At 40.1% G+C, this 22091-nt stretch overlaps 1 protein-coding gene across 1 annotated transcript in view; it reads right to left on the bottom strand.

The window, feature by feature from the left end:
- The window catches only part of ntrk2a (neurotrophic tyrosine kinase, receptor, type 2a), a 70989-nt gene that overhangs the window by 38588 nt on the left and 10310 nt on the right, over positions 1–22091 (bottom strand). Inside the window, exons 6-13 of the mRNA XM_046387596.1 lie at positions 16952–17085; positions 16066–16198; positions 15818–15889; positions 15435–15662; positions 15178–15204; positions 14644–14655; positions 13831–13868; positions 13493–13592 (exon numbers count right to left, since the gene is read on the bottom strand). Coding sequence (XP_046243552.1) covers positions 13493–13592; positions 13831–13868; positions 14644–14655; positions 15178–15204; positions 15435–15662; positions 15818–15889; positions 16066–16198; positions 16952–17085 — 744 coding nt within the window. The remainder of the gene's footprint in view (positions 1–13492; positions 13593–13830; positions 13869–14643; positions 14656–15177; positions 15205–15434; positions 15663–15817; positions 15890–16065; positions 16199–16951; positions 17086–22091) is intronic.

Raw genomic sequence — 22091 nt, forward strand, 5'->3', positions numbered from 1 at the left:
CCCTATTAGCATATATTTGCTTACTGAATCTGAAAAACAGCACTAATGAATAAACATACATTACCGGGGGGTATGTCCAGATTGCTGCTTAATCATACAGTAAATGCAAACACACTTGTTATGTCCTGTCCCAAAAACAATGACTTCACTACCGCTGCAGGTTGGAGGAAGAAGGATATGTAATTAGGGAGCTTGTGCAGTGGAAATGAAGTAAGACCAGGCAAGCAATGGCTGAGACGTCTGTCAGGATGGGAACGTAAAGGAGAAAACCATTCCAGGCAGCTGACACTTTGTGATAAAGGACAGGGTGAGGCGAGCCAAAAACAACAACCTGCTTTCACCCTTCAGCTGGGTTTGTCATTTCTGTTCTGTGGAAAATTGAGAGACAGAAGTGGATTTGCAGTGGACTAAAGACTAACCGTGAAAAAAAAGCAACATCTTGTCACTAACACTCACTTTTCTACCACAAATCCACACATTATGTCCCCCTTGAGGAAGGTTTCTTGAGATTCCTCGCTGACTCCTAATCCACTGGGGACACTTGGGGCTCTAATTTGTACCTGCACTCTAAGACACAATCATTCAGTTGAGCTACTGTGGAAGCTCAGTGGATTTAAAATCCAAGTACACAGCAGAGGAATGTACAATCATAGGGGTTTATTGCTATCACAGAAAGGTTCCCATGTCGTGGTTTATGCATTTAGCAAATCCAGAACTGGGTCAAGGTCTAACAACTGCAAATATACCTTTCTAAGTCCAGGAAACATCTAACTTTAGAGTAAAAGAATGCAGTAATAAAAATGTATTTATTGGCTGCAGGTGCCAGAGTACCAGTGAAGTGGACCAAATTGAAGTGAGATGTCCCCAAAACGAGAAAGAAGTGAAGACGGCAACATCATCACACAAGATAAAAAGTCTGTGGTGAAGTCACTTGAAAGGACTTGTAAAATATTGAATACGATGACTTTTGTGGGCCTGATATGTCTAAACATAAAGTCAGCAAGTTTACCTCATAGTCATAGTTTTATCATCATAAAATTTGACCACACACAAAAAAAGTCACTGCCCAAATACTTTCTGGAGTGATGTGTATTGTGTATCAGTACTGTAAATCCGGTGGTGTGAGATATTAAATAAAATGGTCACTGGGCACAGTGTGCAGACAGTCGCTTATCTTCATTTTTCTTTTTATAGACCAGCACCTGTTATGTTGTTTATACCAGCGGCTGCCTGATGTTTGACTTCCTGTTAAATATTTCAAAAGAAATACAGTTTGGCACCTGATGTGTCAGCTTTTTGATGCTCAGTATCTCAAAGCAGCACAGCAGCCAGGATTCAAAGTCATAATTTGAACCTGAAAAAAAATCCTCATCAATGTCATGTCTGGCTGCCAGTCATCATCAGTCCTTGTGGGAGGAGGAGTGAAAAATGTTATCCATCCTATGACTCATAAACAAAGCCAGTAAATGGGGCAAAACATGTCCCAGGTTGATGCTGCAGTAATGAACTCGCGCTTCATGATTTGACGTCTCGTGTCTGCTCACTTGTCGACTGTCGACTTTAGTCGGATCGCAGCTGCCGCTTCATGCCTCCACGTGTTTGTGTGCGTCTGAAGGTAGTGATTCACTCCCCTCCCAGACTCAGCCTGTGATAATAATTTAGTTTTGGAGCAGCGCAGGTTGGCAATGACGCAGGTTGCCATGGCAACAGCATGCAGTGGCCAACGGAAGCCGACCGTGTCACGCTACAGAACCTCTGACAGCTCTGCACACGCACACACACATTTTCTGTCTGTGTCTCTCGCACAGACTCGCCTTTTGTATCTCACTTTCTAAACACACGTCCCCATCACTTCAGAGGACTTACATTCATTTCCTGGAGAAGCCGAGTCCCAACAATGTGACTGTGTAAACAGATTTATGTCCCCATGCGCTACAAACAACTACAGATGGTTCATCAAGCTGTCCTCACACAAGAAAATGTCAACATGTAACACTGGACAACCTTCATCACTTTAAGAATGAACAAAAATCTGCTGCACGTAGGCTAATGATGATTTAACATCCCTTCAGAATCTTGCTTTATAGTCCCATGTCATTTGTTCTTCGTTCACTCCTCGCACATGTCGGGGAGTGATCAGATGCTGGCAAAATGTGTCTCATCGATGTGGTCCAACTGATTCTGGGTGACGTTACAGCTGTAAGAGTCTCACAAGTCATCAGTTGTTGCCTGGTTGTCTCATACCATCATTAGTATCTTTTAAAACATCGATGCTTTTCATAACACTCATTTGCATTACAGCTACAACTATATGCTGGTTGAGAGAAAATTTATAGACAACTATTTTTCAGAATTAAATACTCATTAATGATACTGTGAAGTGTTATTTATTAAGTTACTTATCAATAAGTTATTTATCTAAGTGATTAGGCCAAGAATCTCAGCTGCGATCTTTGCTGATTTTTGGGATGTTGTTCAGACAAAGCAAGCAATTTCCATACTCAGCCTAGCGCTCTGGGACGTATCTAGAGCCAATACAATTTGCTCAGCAAATCTGTTCATAAACAACTAATGGGTGATGATAATGATAATGTAAATAAATGTATTAGTTTCATCCCCAATTTGCACATATTGAAGCACTCAATCTGACTGATTAGAAACTGGATTTGACCAAATCCATTTGTGCGATACAGTTCTTATTGAAATGTGCTTTTTCTTTCCACAAGAGCAATAAAGATTACTCATAAAACCGTCCATAAACAAACACACATTGTTCTGAATGTATTCTGAGCACCATCTGCCTCTTTAATCAGCATGTTCTCAGCACATACGTTTGTTTTTCTGTGCGTGGCTGCTTCAGACTGCTACTTGCTTGCTTGCGACCATTTTTCATCAGTTGTCTGATGTCAGCTAAGAAACCCGTGGACAGCTCAGCAAAACGTTAGGCCTTGGCACTGGACCGTGGAGTGGACTTTAAGAAACACAGTAATAAATCCAACTGGCTGATCTCTGAGGCTGCTAACACACAGTCTGGGCTGCACTATCGAGATGGTTTGATTATCTCCCAACATTAATGCACATCATACAGGTATAAACATGAGCTCACACATGAGGGAAAAAAACAGTCGGGTCTCTGACAGACAGCCTGCCTTCTTTTTTATACTTCCTCTCCTCCCTGCATGACAAACATAAAGGCTTTCTCTCTGTTTTTCTCATTTTCTTGCGCTGTCTGTCACATGCATTTGTTGCACATACACAACCATGCGCCCACCATCTTCCAGTAATGCTGTGAATTTCACCTTTTCATCATTTTCTCTTGCACACGGCATGCAATTCTCATGGAATCTATGACAGTGAACGGCTGCCCGATCAGTCGTTACAAATCACCCATATAGTGGCGCCACATCATGATTTCATCTACAAAGATTTTTTAAAGGTTATACACAAGCGTTTAAACCAACATGCAGACATAGAAGACATAACTTGGACCAGTGGACTCCAATCTCAAATTTATACAATGCATCGCTGAATTTGAATATGAATAATTGAGGATACATTCACTGAGACCCATCAGACTGCATGTCTGTCTGCTGGACTTGTGATCTCCTGATAAAATGAACCATTGCTGATAGCCCCTTTGATGGGGAACACGAGTGAAGAGACTTTCAACACCAAATGTGATAAAAAAGTAAAACAATGTGCCACTCAGATACTTCACTTAGAAAAGCTTTAATACTTAATAGATCATCTTCAGTGTCTGACTTGAATTCCACTTTTCTTTCCACATAAAGTGGACAGCAACGCCCATTAAGTGAAATCACATCTTGGGTGCTAAATGACAGCAGAATTAAGTGGAAAAATCATATATAAGTAAATAAACATATATGCAAATTAATCAAACTGAAGATTTAATAAAACTACTTTTAAGTTGTTTTGACAAACTTTTGAATAATATGAATAATTTCCTTATTTAACAACACTTCACCTCTTCAGGTAAAATTTTCTCTTCTTTGAAAGTGTAGATTATGGACAAAGAAAAAATGATGTTTAATGCAGCACCTGCTAAATTGGGTTATTATTCAGCATACACAACACATGCTTTTTTGTCATCATTTTGACAGCATTTTGAGTAACATCTGTCTGCGTGTCCTCAGAAATGTGCGAGCTGTTTTTCAGCTTTGTGCTGCTTCTGAGAAGCAGTAACACATCCAGCTGGTTTCACGTGTCTCATTTTCAAGCTCAAACACGACAGCATGAGGGAGATTTGTTTGTTCTGAAAGGACTTTGAGAGAGACACCATGTAGGTATGAACATGCACTTACGTATGGTGAAAAACAAATAAAAAGTCGGTCTACCTCTCAGGTATACACACATCACATTAACCTCTCAGGTATACACACATTTACAAACAAACAGAGGACTTGCTTTCTTTACACATTTTGTCCCTTTTGTCTCTCTTTGTCTGGCATTCAGTTTTTGTTGTTTTCATTCCTCACACACCTTCTTTTACTTGGCCCATCACCCATCTCCCTTCCACACACACACACACACACACACACACACACACACTGCAGAGCAGAGCTGCTGAAGTTAGCATTAGGCAGTGATGGGAAGGCAGAGCCAAGAAGACTCACTCTGGATAGACAAACGATCAATGATCAATCAATAAAAGCTCTATCTGTTATAGTGCTGTTCCCAATCGCTCAGTAGTACTGGCTACACCCCACGAGCCCCCACCTCGTCTCCACCCTTCCCTGCTATGTGAAAAATTGTGCACACATACATACCACACAAAGGCAGCCAGACACAGTACATGATACTGGCCTGCATCTTTGCCAACTCTCATACATATTCAGTAAAACAGGGGACTTTTGTGTGTGTGTGTGTGTGTGTGTGTGTGTGTGTGTGTCTGTCTGTCTGTCTGTCTGTGAGTGTGTGTGTCTTGGCTGCTGGAGCACAGCTGGACTAGGTGTTGATCAATAGCTAAAGCCTCATTAACATAGACCCTTTCATACAGACATTCACAGTATACTGCCAAGAAAAAGGCACATTGATGCAGCATCTACACTCTGCCTGGCAGCAGTGACATTTACTGAGCAATCAGCAGGACCTTGAACAACAACACACCGTCATACTGTCTGAGGAACAAAAAATCTGAGTGACACGACGTGTACATAGTGTAAGTGACTGCATACACAAATACCAAAGGTGTGGACTCACATGGTTTCCGGTCTGATGACTTGAATTTGATGACTTTAACTGAAAAAACAGTTGCATGCATTTGTTCTAATATGAATCAAACTGAAAGCAGGATGGGGGATGGTGGCACAGTGTGGCAGTGTACACCTGCACATTATCACATTTGGACAGTGGTGGAAAGGACCTTTACTCAAATACTGTGCCTCATTTTTGCAGTACTTTCACCTCTATTTTACTGTACTTTATATTTCTACAACCACATAACGTGAGTAAAACTCGACCTCGTCTATCAACATTTTTGCCTGAGTCAGGTCAAACAGATTTTCATCAGCATTGGGGGACTGTTTAACAACGAGGAGTTCTTTTCTAACTCTGCAGACTGTATTAGCTGTGGCTAATTAACATCAATGTGTCAGTAACTGCTTCACGTCAGTTTTAGTAATTTGAATCTCTCATATGATATGAATATTTTAAGATGATCATCATAGTTCAGAATAAGATTAAGAATAAGATGTGCAACGTAAATCAGATAAATTGTCAGATAGATTTTATCAACGTGTCACAGCTGCCATTAAAAGGTGCAACAAAAAGCACAGATCTCATGGAAATCTTTGGGAGGTTTTCCCCCCAACATTTTTAACATTTGTTACACAAGCTGAAAGCTGAAGACAAATGGATTCAATAAGGTTTGCAAAAGTAGGTTCAAACCTGATGAGATGCTGTCAAACTCCAAGTACGATTGTTTTGCCTTTATTAAAAATAAATGTATTTGAAAGTAACAAAAGCATGTACTATTTCTGTAAATGTACCACACCAATTGTTACACCATTTATTCTTGAAAGCTTATAGCTTTTGGTGACGGTACACAGTAACTTGTTTATGATTTCAAACACAAAGTTAAGGACTTGGACTTGACTTGGGACTTGGCTCGTACTGTATGCAAACTTTTATGTGAAAGTAGATTTTTCACTGTAAGTTCTAATGTATATCCAAATAAACAATAAACAATAGGTAAGCATTACTGAGACTTGTAACTTGTAAATAAAACTGTCCCACCCCTGACTAATACAACTCACTGCTTTCAGACAAAGTTTAAGTGTCATGTTTGATCATGGAGCCACCATACATAAAGGAATGTTGCAAAGTTTTGTCACTTCACAAGGCACTGCCTGCTTTGTATATTTGTCATATGAAAGTCATTTTATTGCTTTTATTAGATGGGATGTTTGTTCTGATAAAACTGCTCGCCCCCATGTAAACATTACAAGAACCTATTTGTGATTCTGAGAAAACTGAATTTCTTTTTCAGAGATCAGTGGGGATGTTTTAGAGGAAACAGTGACACCGATAATATTAACTGTGATACCAAGAGAATCTCAGGATACACTTGAGCAACAGACATAATGGAGCTTATGTTTTTTGTCTGTTTTTTATTTTATTATTTTTTTTGTATTCTCAAACAATTAAATATAAACCCTCATTTTGTGGCTAATCATGGCGTTTATAAAGTGATTACATGACAGTCAAATGGTTCTTTCTGCTCTGGTTTCTGCTCAGGACCAAACAGCCATCTGTAAATATCACTAAAGGAAAATGATTTGCATTAATAAATTACGGCTGCCGCCAGAAGACCTCACATCCCAGACTTTGGTATCTTCAGTGCCCCAAATATGTAAATAAATATGTAGATAATATGCTGACCTAGCATTACAACGCCCTGGTTTCCTTGTATGACCATTTAAAGTCCATTTACGTGTCTGTGCATAGGAGTGGCCAATGGGGGAAAGTGCTTCTTTTTTGAAGTGCAGAATAATCACATTTAAAAGGCCCTTGCATTTCAAAAACGAAAACAAATTCTAATTCCTCAAGTGCTCCGTGATAATTTTATCTGTGCCCTGCACAAATTGTACATTTACATACTGTCCAGTTCGCACACTGCACTCCCAGTTTCAGCTTTGTAATATTTCACTGTTCGTAAAGGTCAGGGTGACCAATACAAGACGGGAAATGATACAAGGCTGCACAATGGACTCCCTGACAAAGATGAGAAGAGGAAGATAGCAACTGATGGTTGCTATCTTCATCTTCTATGACTTTAAGCACCAACGCTTTCCCTTTTTTTCAGAATAGACCATTCAGGCTTTTCATTGTTCTCTCTGTAAGATTTCAAACATTTCAAAGCACCTTTCCAGTCAACGCAATTAGCACACTTGTCATCAGCCTGTTGGATACAATGCTTCCATTGAAATGTTCCCAGAAAATTTCTATTTAGCTTTAAACTCAATGTCCTTCAAATATATTTTGGAAGCCTTGCACAATTTGAACGTCACAGATGGCGAGGAAGATAAAGCAATAGCCAAAAAAAATGTCCTGTCCAGTACACAATAGACATGAGTGCGAAAAAACAATCATTTACAAAGTGCAATGTGTACCGAATGAAAAGCTGCAGTCAGGCAAGTGCACAAAGTCTTTAGGCAAGGTTTTCGCTTTGGAAAAGAGCAGTTTCCGTTTCCAGAGTACTCCAAACAATCACTATCCCCAGGATCCACCACAGGCATTTTATCTTTTCCTCCTCCAGCTCTCAACACTCAAATCTGCCAACAAACAAAAGTGTTCCTTGGAAAACATGATCTAATTAAATAATTAACACCAGAGCCTGGGATTTCTTTCATATCCGTCTATCCACGCTTTTACATTCAGTTTTATGCTCAAGGGGCAAGGTCCTGATCCAGTAGTGAGCAGGGGGCGCAGTGAAGGGGTTCACAGAGTCGTTTTTTTTATCTTTCTAAAGAAGTCATTTTCTTAATTTCAAACATAAATATGAATGTGGTACCGATTGACCTTATATTTTTGAAGCTTCAGCCATCGGTTCATCAGGTGTGATAGCACTGAAGTAACCAAGTTAATTGCTTAATTCTGGGAACACTGACATTGTTAAAATAGGTCCAACAGGACAACAAAATAAGCTGAAGTTTCCTTTAAGGACAAGTGCAGAATGATCTTGCATAAAATCATGACAGTTCAAGTATCTATGATTCCAATGCAGTGTGCATAGTTCAGTCAATACTTAGAACTCCGGTATTTAAAATTTTATATAAAAGTGCCAGTACCAAAATGAGATTATGTATTCTTCTGACTTTGGTGATTTTTTCCTTCAGTTGACATATTTGTTTTAATCAAAATATGTCGACAGTTCAGGAATACGTCTGGTGCTAACATGTTAACACAGTCCACTGAGAAGCGAAACATTTATCTGCTCAACAACAACTTGCTAGCATTATTACTCTGAGAATATTAGCATGCTATTGTTACCATTTAACTCAAATTACTGCAGTGCTTAAGTATGGCTATAGACACTTATTCTACAATTTATTTTTTTATTTTAACAAAATGAGACTTGGCTAATATCACTGTCTATTATCACTCCTCATAAGTGATGTCAAAACTAATGCCTCTCCTGGTGTTGGGCTCCAACACAGGTCATAAACTCCTTCCCCTCCGCTAATAGGGACAAACTAGAAACTCAAAAAATATTTTTTACCGTTTTTTACGTTTTTACCTAAGATGATTTCTGTCATTTTAGGTAGTTCTTATCATGCTATGCTATATGTTCAAGTGTTCATTTTTCTGATATGTTTGGTTGTAATTTGTTGTCTAATGTTATGAAAAGGGGATGAATTCACTTTTGAACAGTGAAATTAAATAGAGGTGTGTCGTCCATCTTAATGTGTCACTCAAACAGCTATACAAGACCTTCAATTGAATAAAATCCTTTCTAAAATGACCAAAATTATGATTTAAATCAAGAAATACTTGATGAAAGAATAAGACTAACAAGACAAAGAATCTGACACGTTTCAGTCACTCCTGTAAGAAGTACTGAAATCCAGTGTTCAGCTTGGGCATAAATACAGAACCATAGATCGCTTTTTCACTTTGTGGTCTGGCTCATTCAGTTTTTGCTTCCTTTGTAAAAGTTTCGTGGGCGAGTGGTATTTGTCAAAAACCTCAAGAGCTGGAAGTGAAAGCTGATTTGTTTTTTTTTTCTGCAGGGAGAGGAAGAAGAAGAGAAGGAGGAGGTGGTGGTGGTGGTGGTGGTGGGTATGCTGAGCATGCTCAGTACTGCCTCTGGTCTAGAATAGAGCTCTGCTGACCTTGAGGGTGTCATATTGATCGATCAACAGTGAGGAGCTGTGTGTGCATGTGAGAGAGGGAGAGAGACGGAGGTGTGTAACTCCACCAAACAAGGAGAAAAATGAAACCTTCACTAATGATGAATCATTGATAAGTGGACAAGAGAGGACTTTCTCCTTCCGTCTCTCTGCCGGTTTTTCTTTTCCTCTTTGCCTTGCTGTATCTCAGTTTGTAATGTCTGCTTTCTAGCTATGGCTTCTTCTTTCTCCATCTTTTCTTTCTCTTGCTTCCTGGCTGCCTTTCTCTCTGTTTCTCTAAGTCTTGCTTCTTGTCAAATGTCAGTTTTAGCATTCGCTCTCTTTTCATCTCCATCTGTCTCTCACCTTCTCCACTTCACATTTGCTGTTCTACTTTCAATCACTGCTTTTTTCCATGTCTTGACATTTCCGTTTCGTTCCCGCATCAGAACTCAAGTTTATGTTGACGTTTCTCTCCCCACAGGTACTTCCAGGGCATGAACATATATAGCTTCTGCTATGTCCTTCCCTCCCTGCCAGCACTATCTGGTCTGTTTTCTTTTTGAGGAGTCTGCTGTCAGTTTGGGAGGGTCATTATGTGTAATTTGGTGAAAACTGTTCAGATTCCAGCAGGTCCATTTTAATCCAGCCAGCTTTCGCTACCTCTTTCTGTTTCTCAAGGTCTGAGTCTTCATTCTGAGTTTTCATTTTTCCTTTTTAGGCCACAACATTTGCACAGAATTTATACTTTGATCTCACAAAATAAATTTTAATTTCAGTAAGACTTCCTGACTTCCTAACATTTTTCACTCATCCATAACAGTGCCCATATCAATTTTTGATATGGGCTCTTGTGATTTGTGGCAAAAGGGGACTCATCCAGGATCTAACTCCAAATATGTGTAGACTGTATGTAGACTGAGGACACATCTATACGTGGGTCACATGTTCTACCAGGTGCGTTTTCAGAGCAGACTTACAGGTCTTCTAACACCCTTTCACATCCCACAACTCTTCTGTTTTAGTTTACCCTCACTATTCTCATCAGTTTCATTCCCATCTGCCACAGCTGTTTTGTTTGTTTGTTTGTTTTTTTTTAATAAAACAGACAGAAGTTAGAGACCAGTTGGAGAACATAGTGGAGCATTTAGCACCTAAAGATCCAGCTATTTTCCTCAGGAGTTGGTAGAGACCAAAACAGAGTTGAAAGGAGGGAGTGTATTGGACCACATATATGACTCAAAATAAATGCCAAGGATGCTTAAATAGGCTGCATAAATAGGCATCTGTTTGCTTATAACGTCAGTATAGCGTTTACAACTTCTTGCAGTGCTCTCACGTGGCCAAAATATCTGATAATGCAGGATTAATGCATCAAGAGCAAAGACAAGATAGTCCAGTATTTCATCTTTTGTTAAATCTACATTCACTTTCTCCACACTATCACTATGCACATGGTTAATCTTACATTTAACCTTATCTGGTTACTTCCACCAGCCAGCACAGGAACACGCACATCTCTACGCAGTATATAAAACAGCCATGCTGTATGTGTGACAAGAAGCACCAAGGAGATTGTGAGAAGTAACCTGCACCAAATGTTGGCCATGTTTATTGATGAGAGGGGAACAGAATAATACAGTCAGTATAAATAATGTAAACCAACGACAGCTATTCAGTCGACTCCCAGAGAGAGACGAGCAGCGATTCATCCAGAGTCAGTGAGGCGAGTTGAGCTTTTCTCCTGCACACCTGTTCAATACGATACAAGGCCTGACACACTCTCTTCGCACTTTCTGATCACAGGCTCATCGTCAGTGCAGTCACAGCAGTGTGTGTGTGTGTGTGTGTGTGCGCGCGCGCAAGCACGTGTTTATGATTTGGAAAATCATGTTGCCGTGACAAAGTGCTGTTTGTTTTTGATTAGCAGTGGTAAGTGTCCCGCCATCTGCGGTTTTATTTCTACTGTTGAACTGAACTTTGGTCATCAGTCCAGTATAGGAAACGTGTGTAGGTTTCTGACAAACAGGGTTTATGTGGGAACAGCTTTTGCTGTGGATTACGCACAGCTCTCCAACTCTCCATATGACTCTCCTGTTCATACTGACACTATAGTATCTCGCAGTCCCTCCTCACACGCTCACCTCAATGTCAACATACCACAGGGCACATACATCTGATTTTATGTGGAGCATAGGGAAGGGGGAGTGAACAGTGAAAAGAGAGAAAGATGAAGACTTGAAGGGAACAATCAAAGGGGCAAAAGCGTAATCTGACCCAACATCCTTTGCATGACTGAATACGCATGCAGAATTCCTTCAATGACCAAGAAAACACATACAAACATATAGAGAACACTAAAAGGCTCTGCAGACATCATTATCTTCAGAGCAACCTCATTCTCCTCTCCTGGCGAAAGGAAAAACCACACACCACACACGAGACCATAAATACAAACACACACACATGCACACAATGTATATACTAGCTGCACCATCTGTCTTGCACCCCTCCTCTCTAGGGGCCCATAAATCAATCACTGTCAAAATACCGCACTTCAACAGTGCGACCGAGTCTCACACACACACGTACAGGCGCGCACACTTGCTGACACACATCAATTAGGTCTCTACATTTGCATTACATTTTTGGTTTCATCAAATGTGGGCCGTCACTGCTACAGCAAATACGGTTCCAGCGGCGCCAAAGGGTTATTTATTCCTAAAACCACTGTACCTTTAAACAGCACAAAATTACTTCTTGAGAATGTTGAATTTTTTGGTTACTGGTCATGAATGCATTACTAATGCATTGTGATAACTAAAGTCAGCTGAATGGAAAGCGCAGAAAACACCAAACGTATGTACTTTGGGGTTTTCACACAGCTATATGTGCTCAACCTGAATCACTTTTACAGTGAAAAAAAATGAGCCCAAGGAAATAAAAGCGGAATGTCTGTCTGCCTTACTTTAGCTACACAATGAGCATATCAATATTTGAAAAACAGCCTAACCATCATTATGTGTATGTAGAAAAGGAAGGACAGATGAAAGTGTTGTTATCGTTAGTTCACACAGATTGAGAAAACATGAGCCAAGTTAAATGAGCAAAACAGACACAGATCAGTTCTAGTACATCAGTACAACAAATACTACAAGAGGATATAGATTAGTTGCCCTTTCAGAAGTGGATTGTTGGTCTAAAAACACTAGGTTTACATCAACAAGACTTCAAGTGTTCAGTTTAGTCGACATGCATGTTATTAACCAGCAGTCCTCTTTCAAGCAGCAGCTTTTCCACCTGAACTGGATGGATTAATGGATACATGATGATATAATTTAATGAGATCTTGATGACGTGTAATCATGAACAAAATTTTAGGTCTATTAATATGTGGAACTGTATCATACATGTAGACGTGTCATTTTCAGCTCCACATTTTTTGAGCGGAAATAAACACTGCAAGGAAAATGTCAAATGTTCACTGTAATGTGCAGGGTGTGTATAACTAAGCCTCCCACAAACCGGGTTTATATTTCTGCATTAAGAGGCTACACCAGCAATATGTGTGGGCTCCACGGTTTTGTCATGGGCTGCACTGTAGCTGTCGTACACCTCCTAAAAATCACATCTGACACATCTGACGCTGGTAACGACAACATTAAGGTAGAGAAGGTAGCACTCTCAGTGACAGTAGGAGACATCTAATAAAGCAATTACACTACAAACCCTCTGCTCACTGCCATCACCGCTTTTTGTAAATGAATGAATGTCAACACAGCCATTTCATGGCGTGTTAGTCTCCTGAACAGTAATAATGCTCATGTACCTTCATGAAGGTACAAGTAAATCTATGTGTTTAGTTAAACGTTATTCTCTTTAAATTCACTCTGTTACACTTAAGCAACTTTTTTGAGTAAATTGAACTTTTTAAAAAAATGACCTTAGGCACTTCAGCTTTTTCTTTTCAAATGTATTTTTTATGTATCCATGAAGCCATCCGTATTACACTTAAACACCAAGCTTTGATCCAGACATGTACAAACAACAAATACCATTAATTTTTTAAACTTAATTCTGTATTCTTTATCCTCCCTCACAGGATGGAAGCCGTCAATGCAAATAAATGCCAGAAGTCTTACCTTTGATGCCAAATTTGGAGTTTCCTCCAAACTTGAGAATAACCAACATTAAGAGGAAACCGGTGAAGGCCACAGCAGCAATGCCCACAACCACGTACACCTGCACAATGGGAAAACAGAGTTAAAAACATCCAGTAATGAAGACAGAGGCACAGAAACACAATATACATCTCACCGGAAGGTATAGACATCAGGCAAGTTTTGAAGAGAAAAGTTACAATTCTTTGTGTTGAGTTCATTTAATTACTTCTAACACTAAAAGGAAATGCAGCTCAGTTGTTTCTGAACAGGTAGCCTAACACAAGGCTAAAGCAAGACAAGAATAATGTGTAACTTACAGCAACTCTGTCTTCAGGTGGCTCCACTGGAGGGCCCTCTGTTCATGACGGGGAGAAAGTCAGAAATAATTAGAGAAGAAGAGCATTTGTTGCCAAGTGAAAGTCCTTCTTGTGTAAATACGCATATAACACGGTGGTGATCTGATTTGGGTAACACTGAATAGCTTATTCAGTGGGTGAATTTAGTTCAAGGTGGTTAAATATTGTTGCACATTCACGAAACTCCTCGCCAGAACAGCAATCGTCCAATAATAGCTGTTTGTAACTAAGCACCAAAGGCCTTTCGAGTTGTGCACGTGGTACTGTGATAAGAGCTTGGATGGTTGCTTATTATTTTTTTAAAAAACCCACAAAAGTAAAAGTAGAATGAATGGATTAAACTGAATGTCTGTCTGCTCTAAGGTAAGCTGAGGTAACATGGCAGGATAGCAGTCTTTGTAGATTACAATTTACAGTTAGCTAATCCAGCATTTTTTCCAAGCCCAGCAGCATTTAAAACCACATTTTTTCTCTGTTTAATATTTCAACAGTGTGAGGGAGCCATTCCTGACGGTTGCTATATCAGAATTTCTTATAACGTTTAAACGGAAACATGCTTTTAGACAACACAAACAACAAATAACACAAAGAATTAAGTATAAATCTAACCTCTGCTTGTCTCAGAAGTTAAGCAGCTAAACAGAGTTATCCTCATCATTTGATATTAACTTGTTATTCGCCAGTGATAATCATCTCAGAGGAGAGGGGTCTTAGCAGTTATTTTAACTACAATGTTTGTGGTTTGGAGTGAACGAATAAAAGGCATGGCAGTACCTGTGGTTAGATCTGCAGGAGGGAGGAGGTGTTGGAGAAAGAGACAACAGAGAAAAGTCAGGTTCCACACATATCACCCTACTTAAACTGTAAATTCTGAATAACATGCACTTCACAAATAATGTTGTCAGTCATGCCTGTTCTCTGAGGTTGTTTCAAAAACATTACAACAAACACAATAAGCAAATCAACAAACAACGGCAAAAACACAATGACATGCACAACATTAGAAACAAACAAAGAACAAAAAATAGCAACATCAGGACCACAGTGTGGAAAAACACATAACAACAACCCTAAGGATGTGTAGGTATGTAACGCACCCTCAGCACCCTCAACTTGAGAGGAAAAAAGAGAAAGAGAAAGATTTCTAAAATATAATTGTGTTGAGACATAAGGATGACAATGACAAGATGTTCAACAGAAAAAAAACATTGATCGGGACAGGGTGTAACTACGAACACACTGGGACTCTTAACTGGATGTGACAGATTTAACACTTACATATGAGAAAAACATTCGTGTTTCACTCACCATAATAGTAAGGCTCCTTCTCAGTTCCTGCACATACGAACACAATAAATAATAAATAATAAAATTAATAAGCTATTCAGTTTGATTTTTACCGTTATTGACATTGTCATCCTGCACACAACCAAATTCCTGCAAACCTGGTGACTCAACAGAAATGTTTCACAGCGAGTCTGTGACACCTTATCAATCAACAGCTGCTAATGAAGATACCAGTCAATAATAATAATAATAATAATCAGTCTAGTATTCTTCCTCACCATCCCAGGGCTTGTGCATGAAGTGAGCGTCCACCTCCTTTTGGTCTGACCCAAATTTGTTTGTAGCTAAGAGTGTGTAGCGCCCATTGTTGAGGTGCGTGGGGCTGTCCAGCTGCAGGCAGCCGTGGTACTCTCTCTCTGTGACATCATGGATCATGGTCATGATGTAGAGCCCCTCCTTCACCACCTTACCATCCAGAAACCATTGTAGCTGCGGCTCTGGGTTTCCTGGAAAACATTATGAAGACAATACGAGAGATTATAATATCCCTTGATTATCAGTTTATGCAGTCGCTGCTGTGATTGACACTCTGTCCTCATCAAATCAGTCAAGACTAACAGCAAAGCATCACTAAAGCACATTATGTGGATATCTCTCTTACCCGACACACTGAAGGGGATGCACCAGTGATGGTCTGGGATTGCATCGCTCAGTTTAGTGATTTTGGGGGGAACTGAGTATTGTAGAGAGAAAAGATAGTTTTCAGTAAAACAAGCAACACTTTGAAATAGAAGAAAAAACAGAAAGCAAGATAAGGCAAAAGAGCAATTCAGAGCATTTTAAGCCAGAGAAACACTTTGACACAATAATTTACACGGAGTTGGGCTGCTTGCGGGAGGGCAAACGTACAAAGTATATCCAGCAGCAGCGATGACTCCTTCTCTCCAACAATGTTTTCAGCTCTGCAGCTGATCTTGCTGTTGTGGTCCAGCGATGTCACATTCCAAAGCCGCAGCAACGAGGTCTGGCCTGATGCCTGAATCTGAGAAAGTAACAGTAACAGCTTTTGATTGCAGGATTATCATGTTTTACCAGAAATCTTTAATGGTGATGTTATGTGAAACTAACATGACGAATAATCTCTCAAGGAGAATAATGTTCCACTATGTACCACTTCATTCAGCTTATCCTACCAGTGAAATCTTTTACATTCAACATAAATCTTTTTGTCAAAGTTTGAAACATAGCAAAACATTGTGTCAGTCACACATGCAACCCAACCCTACACTAAAATGACAGTAGCATGTAAAAGCATGTTTCAAAATTCTGCATAATATCTTATAAGAATTCAGCTTGGGTGAGATTTTACAATTTTGATTACAAAATACAAAGTTAGTCTTTTTTAATGTCTTGAGTTTGAGGATAAGTGAAGCATTCAGGGCTCATTATCAATTAACCAACGATGGGATTTATGGCTACTGTGCTTTTCAGAGCCTCATCTTTAAAACCCAAGCATCATATATGGCAAAGAAAAGCTAGAGATCCTCACATGAAACCAGCAAACATTTCACATTAATTTTTCTGCCAAGATAAAGACTAACTGACTTAATGTGTTCCACCTCTAAAAGCATTAATACTTCACACTTAATACTTCAATTGATATGACATATAATACACAAGCATATCTGATTATGTGTTGCTGTGTGTGTGTGTGTGTGTGTGTGTGTGTGTGTGTGTGTGTGTGTGTGTGTGTGTGCGTGTGTGTGTGTGAAAGAGAGAGAGAGAGAGATCTAACCTCATAGTTGGACACCAATGCCGTGTCCCATATCGGCTCAGGTGACGGCACCCCGGAGGTCATACAGGACAGGTCCACTCTCTCCCCTTCCATTAATGTCACTTTGGATGGGCTCAATGTTGCCATGGGAACCTCTACATACAACCAGGGAGAGTGTGTGTGTGTGTTTGTGTGTGTGTGTGGTGGGGGGGGGGGGGGGGGGTAGAGGTTTAGATGAAAGGAGGGGGAGGGGAGAAAAAAGGGATGAAGCAAACTTAGGATTCATGGCCAACTCTTGTCTTTTCAGTTGAAACACAGGGCACGTAACAACCTCGACTACAAGAGTGGAAGAGCAGGCAAACACACACCTACTACCACTGAGTGAAAAGAAAGACACACAAAGAAAGACCTCGAACCCCCCCCCCCCCCCCCCCCCCCCCCCCTCCTCCTCTCTCTTACTTTTAAGCACACTAACCCCAATCAAACAGTCAGACAAAGAGAAAGAGCTCAAACACAGTGATGGTTACACTGATTACTAGTGCATGTCTTCAGCAGCCCAAGTACTAAATTGATTGGACACAGTCTGAAGCCTCTGTCAAAGCAAAGACACTGGTGATTCTGTGTGTGTGTGTGTGTGCATGTATGGACAGTGCTGACCAGGAGGTGACCTGTGTATGACCAATCAGACTCAATCAGAGCCTCGCTACCCTTGTCCCCTGTCCAGTAACATCCATGCTGAAGAATGAAGAGAAGGGAAGAGGAGAGAAGATGAGAACACAAACGAGGGAAGAAGACGAGAAAAGAAGACAAGAAGATGAAAAAAACCACAAAAACACAGAAAAGATGAGAAAGAAACAAAGAGGAGAATCAAATGAGAAGAAGAAGAGAGGAGAAGAAACGTGAGAAGAGAGCAAAATAAGTGAGGAAGTCGACAAAGATGAGGGAAGAGCGGTGAAGAAAAAGAAAAGAGGGGACAAGATGAAAAGATGACAAGAAAATGAGAACAAATGAGAACAAAAAGGAGAGAAGAAAAAAAGAGAAAACGACAAATGACAGAAGAGAGGAAAAGAAATGGGTGTCGACAGCTACTGCAGATAAAACTGGACAGATTTCTTATTGAACTTTCTCCTCTCTTCTCCTCTCCTCCTCTTATCGACCCTACTCCTCCTGCCCTCCTCTTCCTCCTCTTCTGTCCGTCGGCAGAATGCTTATCACCAGGGCAACCCACTTATCGCTACGGCAACCCACTCAATCACAGTGCGATGCACAAAACCCAGTCATTTCACTGGTGGCAGGCCAGCTGCCATATCAGAACCACACATCTTAACAGGCCCTCAGCAAATCAGCTTTCTACTCCCACTACAGCCATCTGCAGGTCACATTACAGACACTCACACACACACACAGACACAGACACATACACAGACACACAAAGCTACGCCCCTACGGAGCCCGGAAATCAGAATAAAACTTCTGGAGATCTCTTTAGTGTTTGATGTGAGCGCAGCTGTCATGACCCGTCAGCATGAGGAAAATTATTTCCATGTTCAGTTATTTCAGAGACATGACATTCTGCATGACTGTAATCCTTTAGCTGCTCAGATGTGTCCAGAATCAACAAGTAGAATCGAGGAGGAATTTACCATAATTAGCGTGGCAGACGAGCCTCGTGTCTGTGACAACACATGAGTCACAACGTGGAAAGATTTCACTATTATGTGCTTCAGCATTTGGCCTGTGCTACAGCCCACCTGCTGCCAGCTGTAAACATATGGAAAATACTGGCAGTCACGTGAGGGTAAGCCAGCAACACGGTAGTATCTTAACGCAAAACATCTATAACAAGTGAAAAGACGCCAGACATTGAGTGATACATTTTGTCGAATGTATTTTCATTTAGTTTTTTGAGAAAAAAGTAACACTTAGCGTTCGGCTGTGACGACACAGTCTTCACCGACGGGCAGAATTTGTCGCGATGGAAAAGTTTTGTCACACTACAAGTGAGTCGGGATGGAACTTTTGTTGCTAATTCTGAGCCAGCATGCGTATTAAGTTCTACAAGCGCTATGGATTAAATGATAACAGATACTGAGTTTACATGTCAAAGCATAAATCACCAGTAGATCCACGACTGTATAATGGTTGAATGCTCTGGGAAAACCTTGGATCTTGACTTGATTGTTTTCTCCAACCATGATTTCTGAGGTCACGTTTATTGTCTGTATTTAAGCCATAATAGTGCACTTTATGTGCTCTTTCATTGCCAGGAGAAACATAGAAGTAAAATCCAGTATAAAATGTGTTAATAGGTGTCACAATTCCACCAGAGGCAAGATTTTTTTTTTTTCTCTCATTTGGTGGTTTGATGATGTTGTGTCTGTCAACCACGCTGGTCCAAAATCTCCAACAGATGTTCAGTTGGGTTGACAGAGAAGGAGCCCTGGCAAATGATCACATCACTTTCATACTCATTAAACCATTAAGTTACTCTCCGTGGCCAGAATGGAAGCATTTATCAAAGATTCTCAACAGATTTAGTCGAGTTTTTCCTTTTTGTCACTACACTCACTTACAGTAACAACATGGATTATAATGTCACTGTAGATTTTTAATGACAGGTCAATCTAGGCTTTTTTCGGCTTCCGTGTCCTTCCATGCTTCGAGGTGGAGAAGGTTGAATGGGGAAGCAACTTATAAATCATAAAAAAATAAAAACAGCATGGGCTCATATTTTCATTCATTCATTCACTGAGACAGAGTTAGCCTCTCGGCCTCCTAGTGGTTTTCAAGAGCCATAGAAGTGTCTCCAAATGACACACTGAAATAAAGATTATTCATGAGCTTCAAGTCTCTGTGTGTCCTTGTTTTACCTCAGATAAATAATGAGTTGTGCACAGAAATTATATCCTAAAACTGGATCCCATGATCCCATGCCAAATCTTACGTTTCATTTTCCTGTTGATAATATTTTTTAACCATTATTTTACCTTGTGGGACTCTGCTGCTAATTTGCATTTTGTATTGAAACCTAACCAAGAAGAATGATTGTGTAAAGAATACATTACATTAGCAGCCCTTGACACCCTTTGACTCCTTGAATCCAGATTGCCTACATTCATCATGTTCTATGAATGTGCTGTGAATTACGAGCACAGCATCGGGGATGTGTCCCGGTGATGTGGAGCTGAATAGCTGCTCACAGCTCATATTAAAAAAAACAAAAAAAAAAAAAACATCCACTACTCTGTGGATTGAAATCTCTGCACAATACCCCACAGCACCATTCACCGTCATTGTTGGAGGTGTCACTGTTGTCAGCTCTTGTTAAAGGCCACAATTGGCACGTCCACAGCGGTGTTTAGAGAAGTGTTCACATTTTTTTATGTCGGCCCCCAGCCTTTCCACCACAGAGATGTGGTGATTTCTGGTGAGTGGCAGAAGCAGGCAAGAGAAAGAGAAAGACTCAAAATACAAAGAGCGAACAAAATGTGCTAGAAAGCGACACAACACAAAATCTGATCCGTCCCCAAGTTTACTGTTATATTTTTTCTTGTTCAAACACAGTGAGGACTGTAAATGTGTTATAAGAAAGATTCACAATATAGTTTCTGCTCAAAGAATGCAGACAAATAGGAGCACAGAATGGGAGGCAGCACTGACTGAGCTGAGCTTGGAAGAACATGTTATAGATTATCAGTTTTATGCCTAAAATTACTGACAAGTTGTAAGTGGGTCTGTTTTGAATATAAGATAATTTGACCTTAAATACCTGCCTTGTGCTATTGTGTAAAGTGATTTCTGTGGGGTGTTTATTTAACCTAACATTTGAACACATTTATGTTTTCCCTTAGTTTGAATTTAATCTCCTGTATGTAATTAGTTATTTATCTGATCAGCCTGCCAGTATAGGACAGTATAGCAAATACTCAGATTACTTTCAGTTATAATGTTTCTTGTTTCCAAATGTTGGCATGTGGTTATGGTTCTTGTATCTATGGCAAATAAGTTAAGGTTAGGGTTAGAAATTGGCTGCACGACAGGCAAACTTGCACATCCACTGTCTCCACCGCCCCACCCTGACTCTCCGCCTCTCTACATAAAGTACACACTACCTCCTGCATTTACATTGGAAATAAATCATTAGGTGCAACATTGTCATGAACGTAAGTCCTATTAACACTGAGCCAGTTCAGTTATGCATCATTCTTGTCATATGAAGGACTCATGAAAGTATTATTTATGCCTTTATACAACAGTGCCACTCAAGCTTGCCTCCACTTTTGCCTTGTGGCCATTTGCAATATTGTAATGAATAATTTCTCTGGCACACAAAGTGTTTTTCCCATGTAACACCACTGCAAAAGGCAATTCTGTAAAACTTTTGACAGGACACCTCAATCCTGATGCTTTCTACTATGAATTAGTGTATCTTCCGAGTTCTCATTAGACTGACTATATGCCATCGTTGAATGTGGCATCTGGTACTGTTATACACCAATAGAACAACCAAAGACTTTAAAAAACAACAAAACTGCACAGTATTCTATCTTTATTCGCCAGCCTTTGTCCCCCATTTCAAATTCTTCATCCTTTCTCATGAAGATGATGTAATGAATAGTCTTGAACAGCTATGCTCTTCTGTGTTTGAAGCTTTTGTCCCATTTAAACCCTCTTGTAAAACCTCACTGCTAAAATGCCAGCAGCAAAGCCTAAAAAGAAACGCAGCAGTGCCATATAAAGGTGGGCTGGCACAGCAAGATGGGAACAGATTTTCTTTGTGTCTCTGTGTTGACTTTAAGTTTACTTTTATAGTGTTTGTGTCTTGTTCTTCAGTTTTTGCAATCTTTCTGTCTGAATATAGGAAAATCACACACGTGAACAGCATTTACTGACACAGGAGCCATGTGGCCTTTTTGCTTCATCTGTATTGCCATTTAAAGTCTCCGTCTGTGCCTACGTGCTGCATCTGCATTTCACACATGCAACTGTGAGAGCACAGCACACAAAAGAAAGGAGACACGCAGAAAGTTAGACACGCAGACAGATATGTGCATTTATAGTTACTCTGTGAAGTGTCTTCACACATAAGCCAATGTGTGAATATACTGCGCAGAGTGCACAGTGATGGTGCACAGTTATGTGACCAGTACAAGTCTGGTAA

This window comes from Scatophagus argus, chromosome 4, assembly GCF_020382885.2.
Source record: "Scatophagus argus isolate fScaArg1 chromosome 4, fScaArg1.pri, whole genome shotgun sequence".
NCBI lineage: Eukaryota > Metazoa > Chordata > Actinopteri > Scatophagidae > Scatophagus > Scatophagus argus.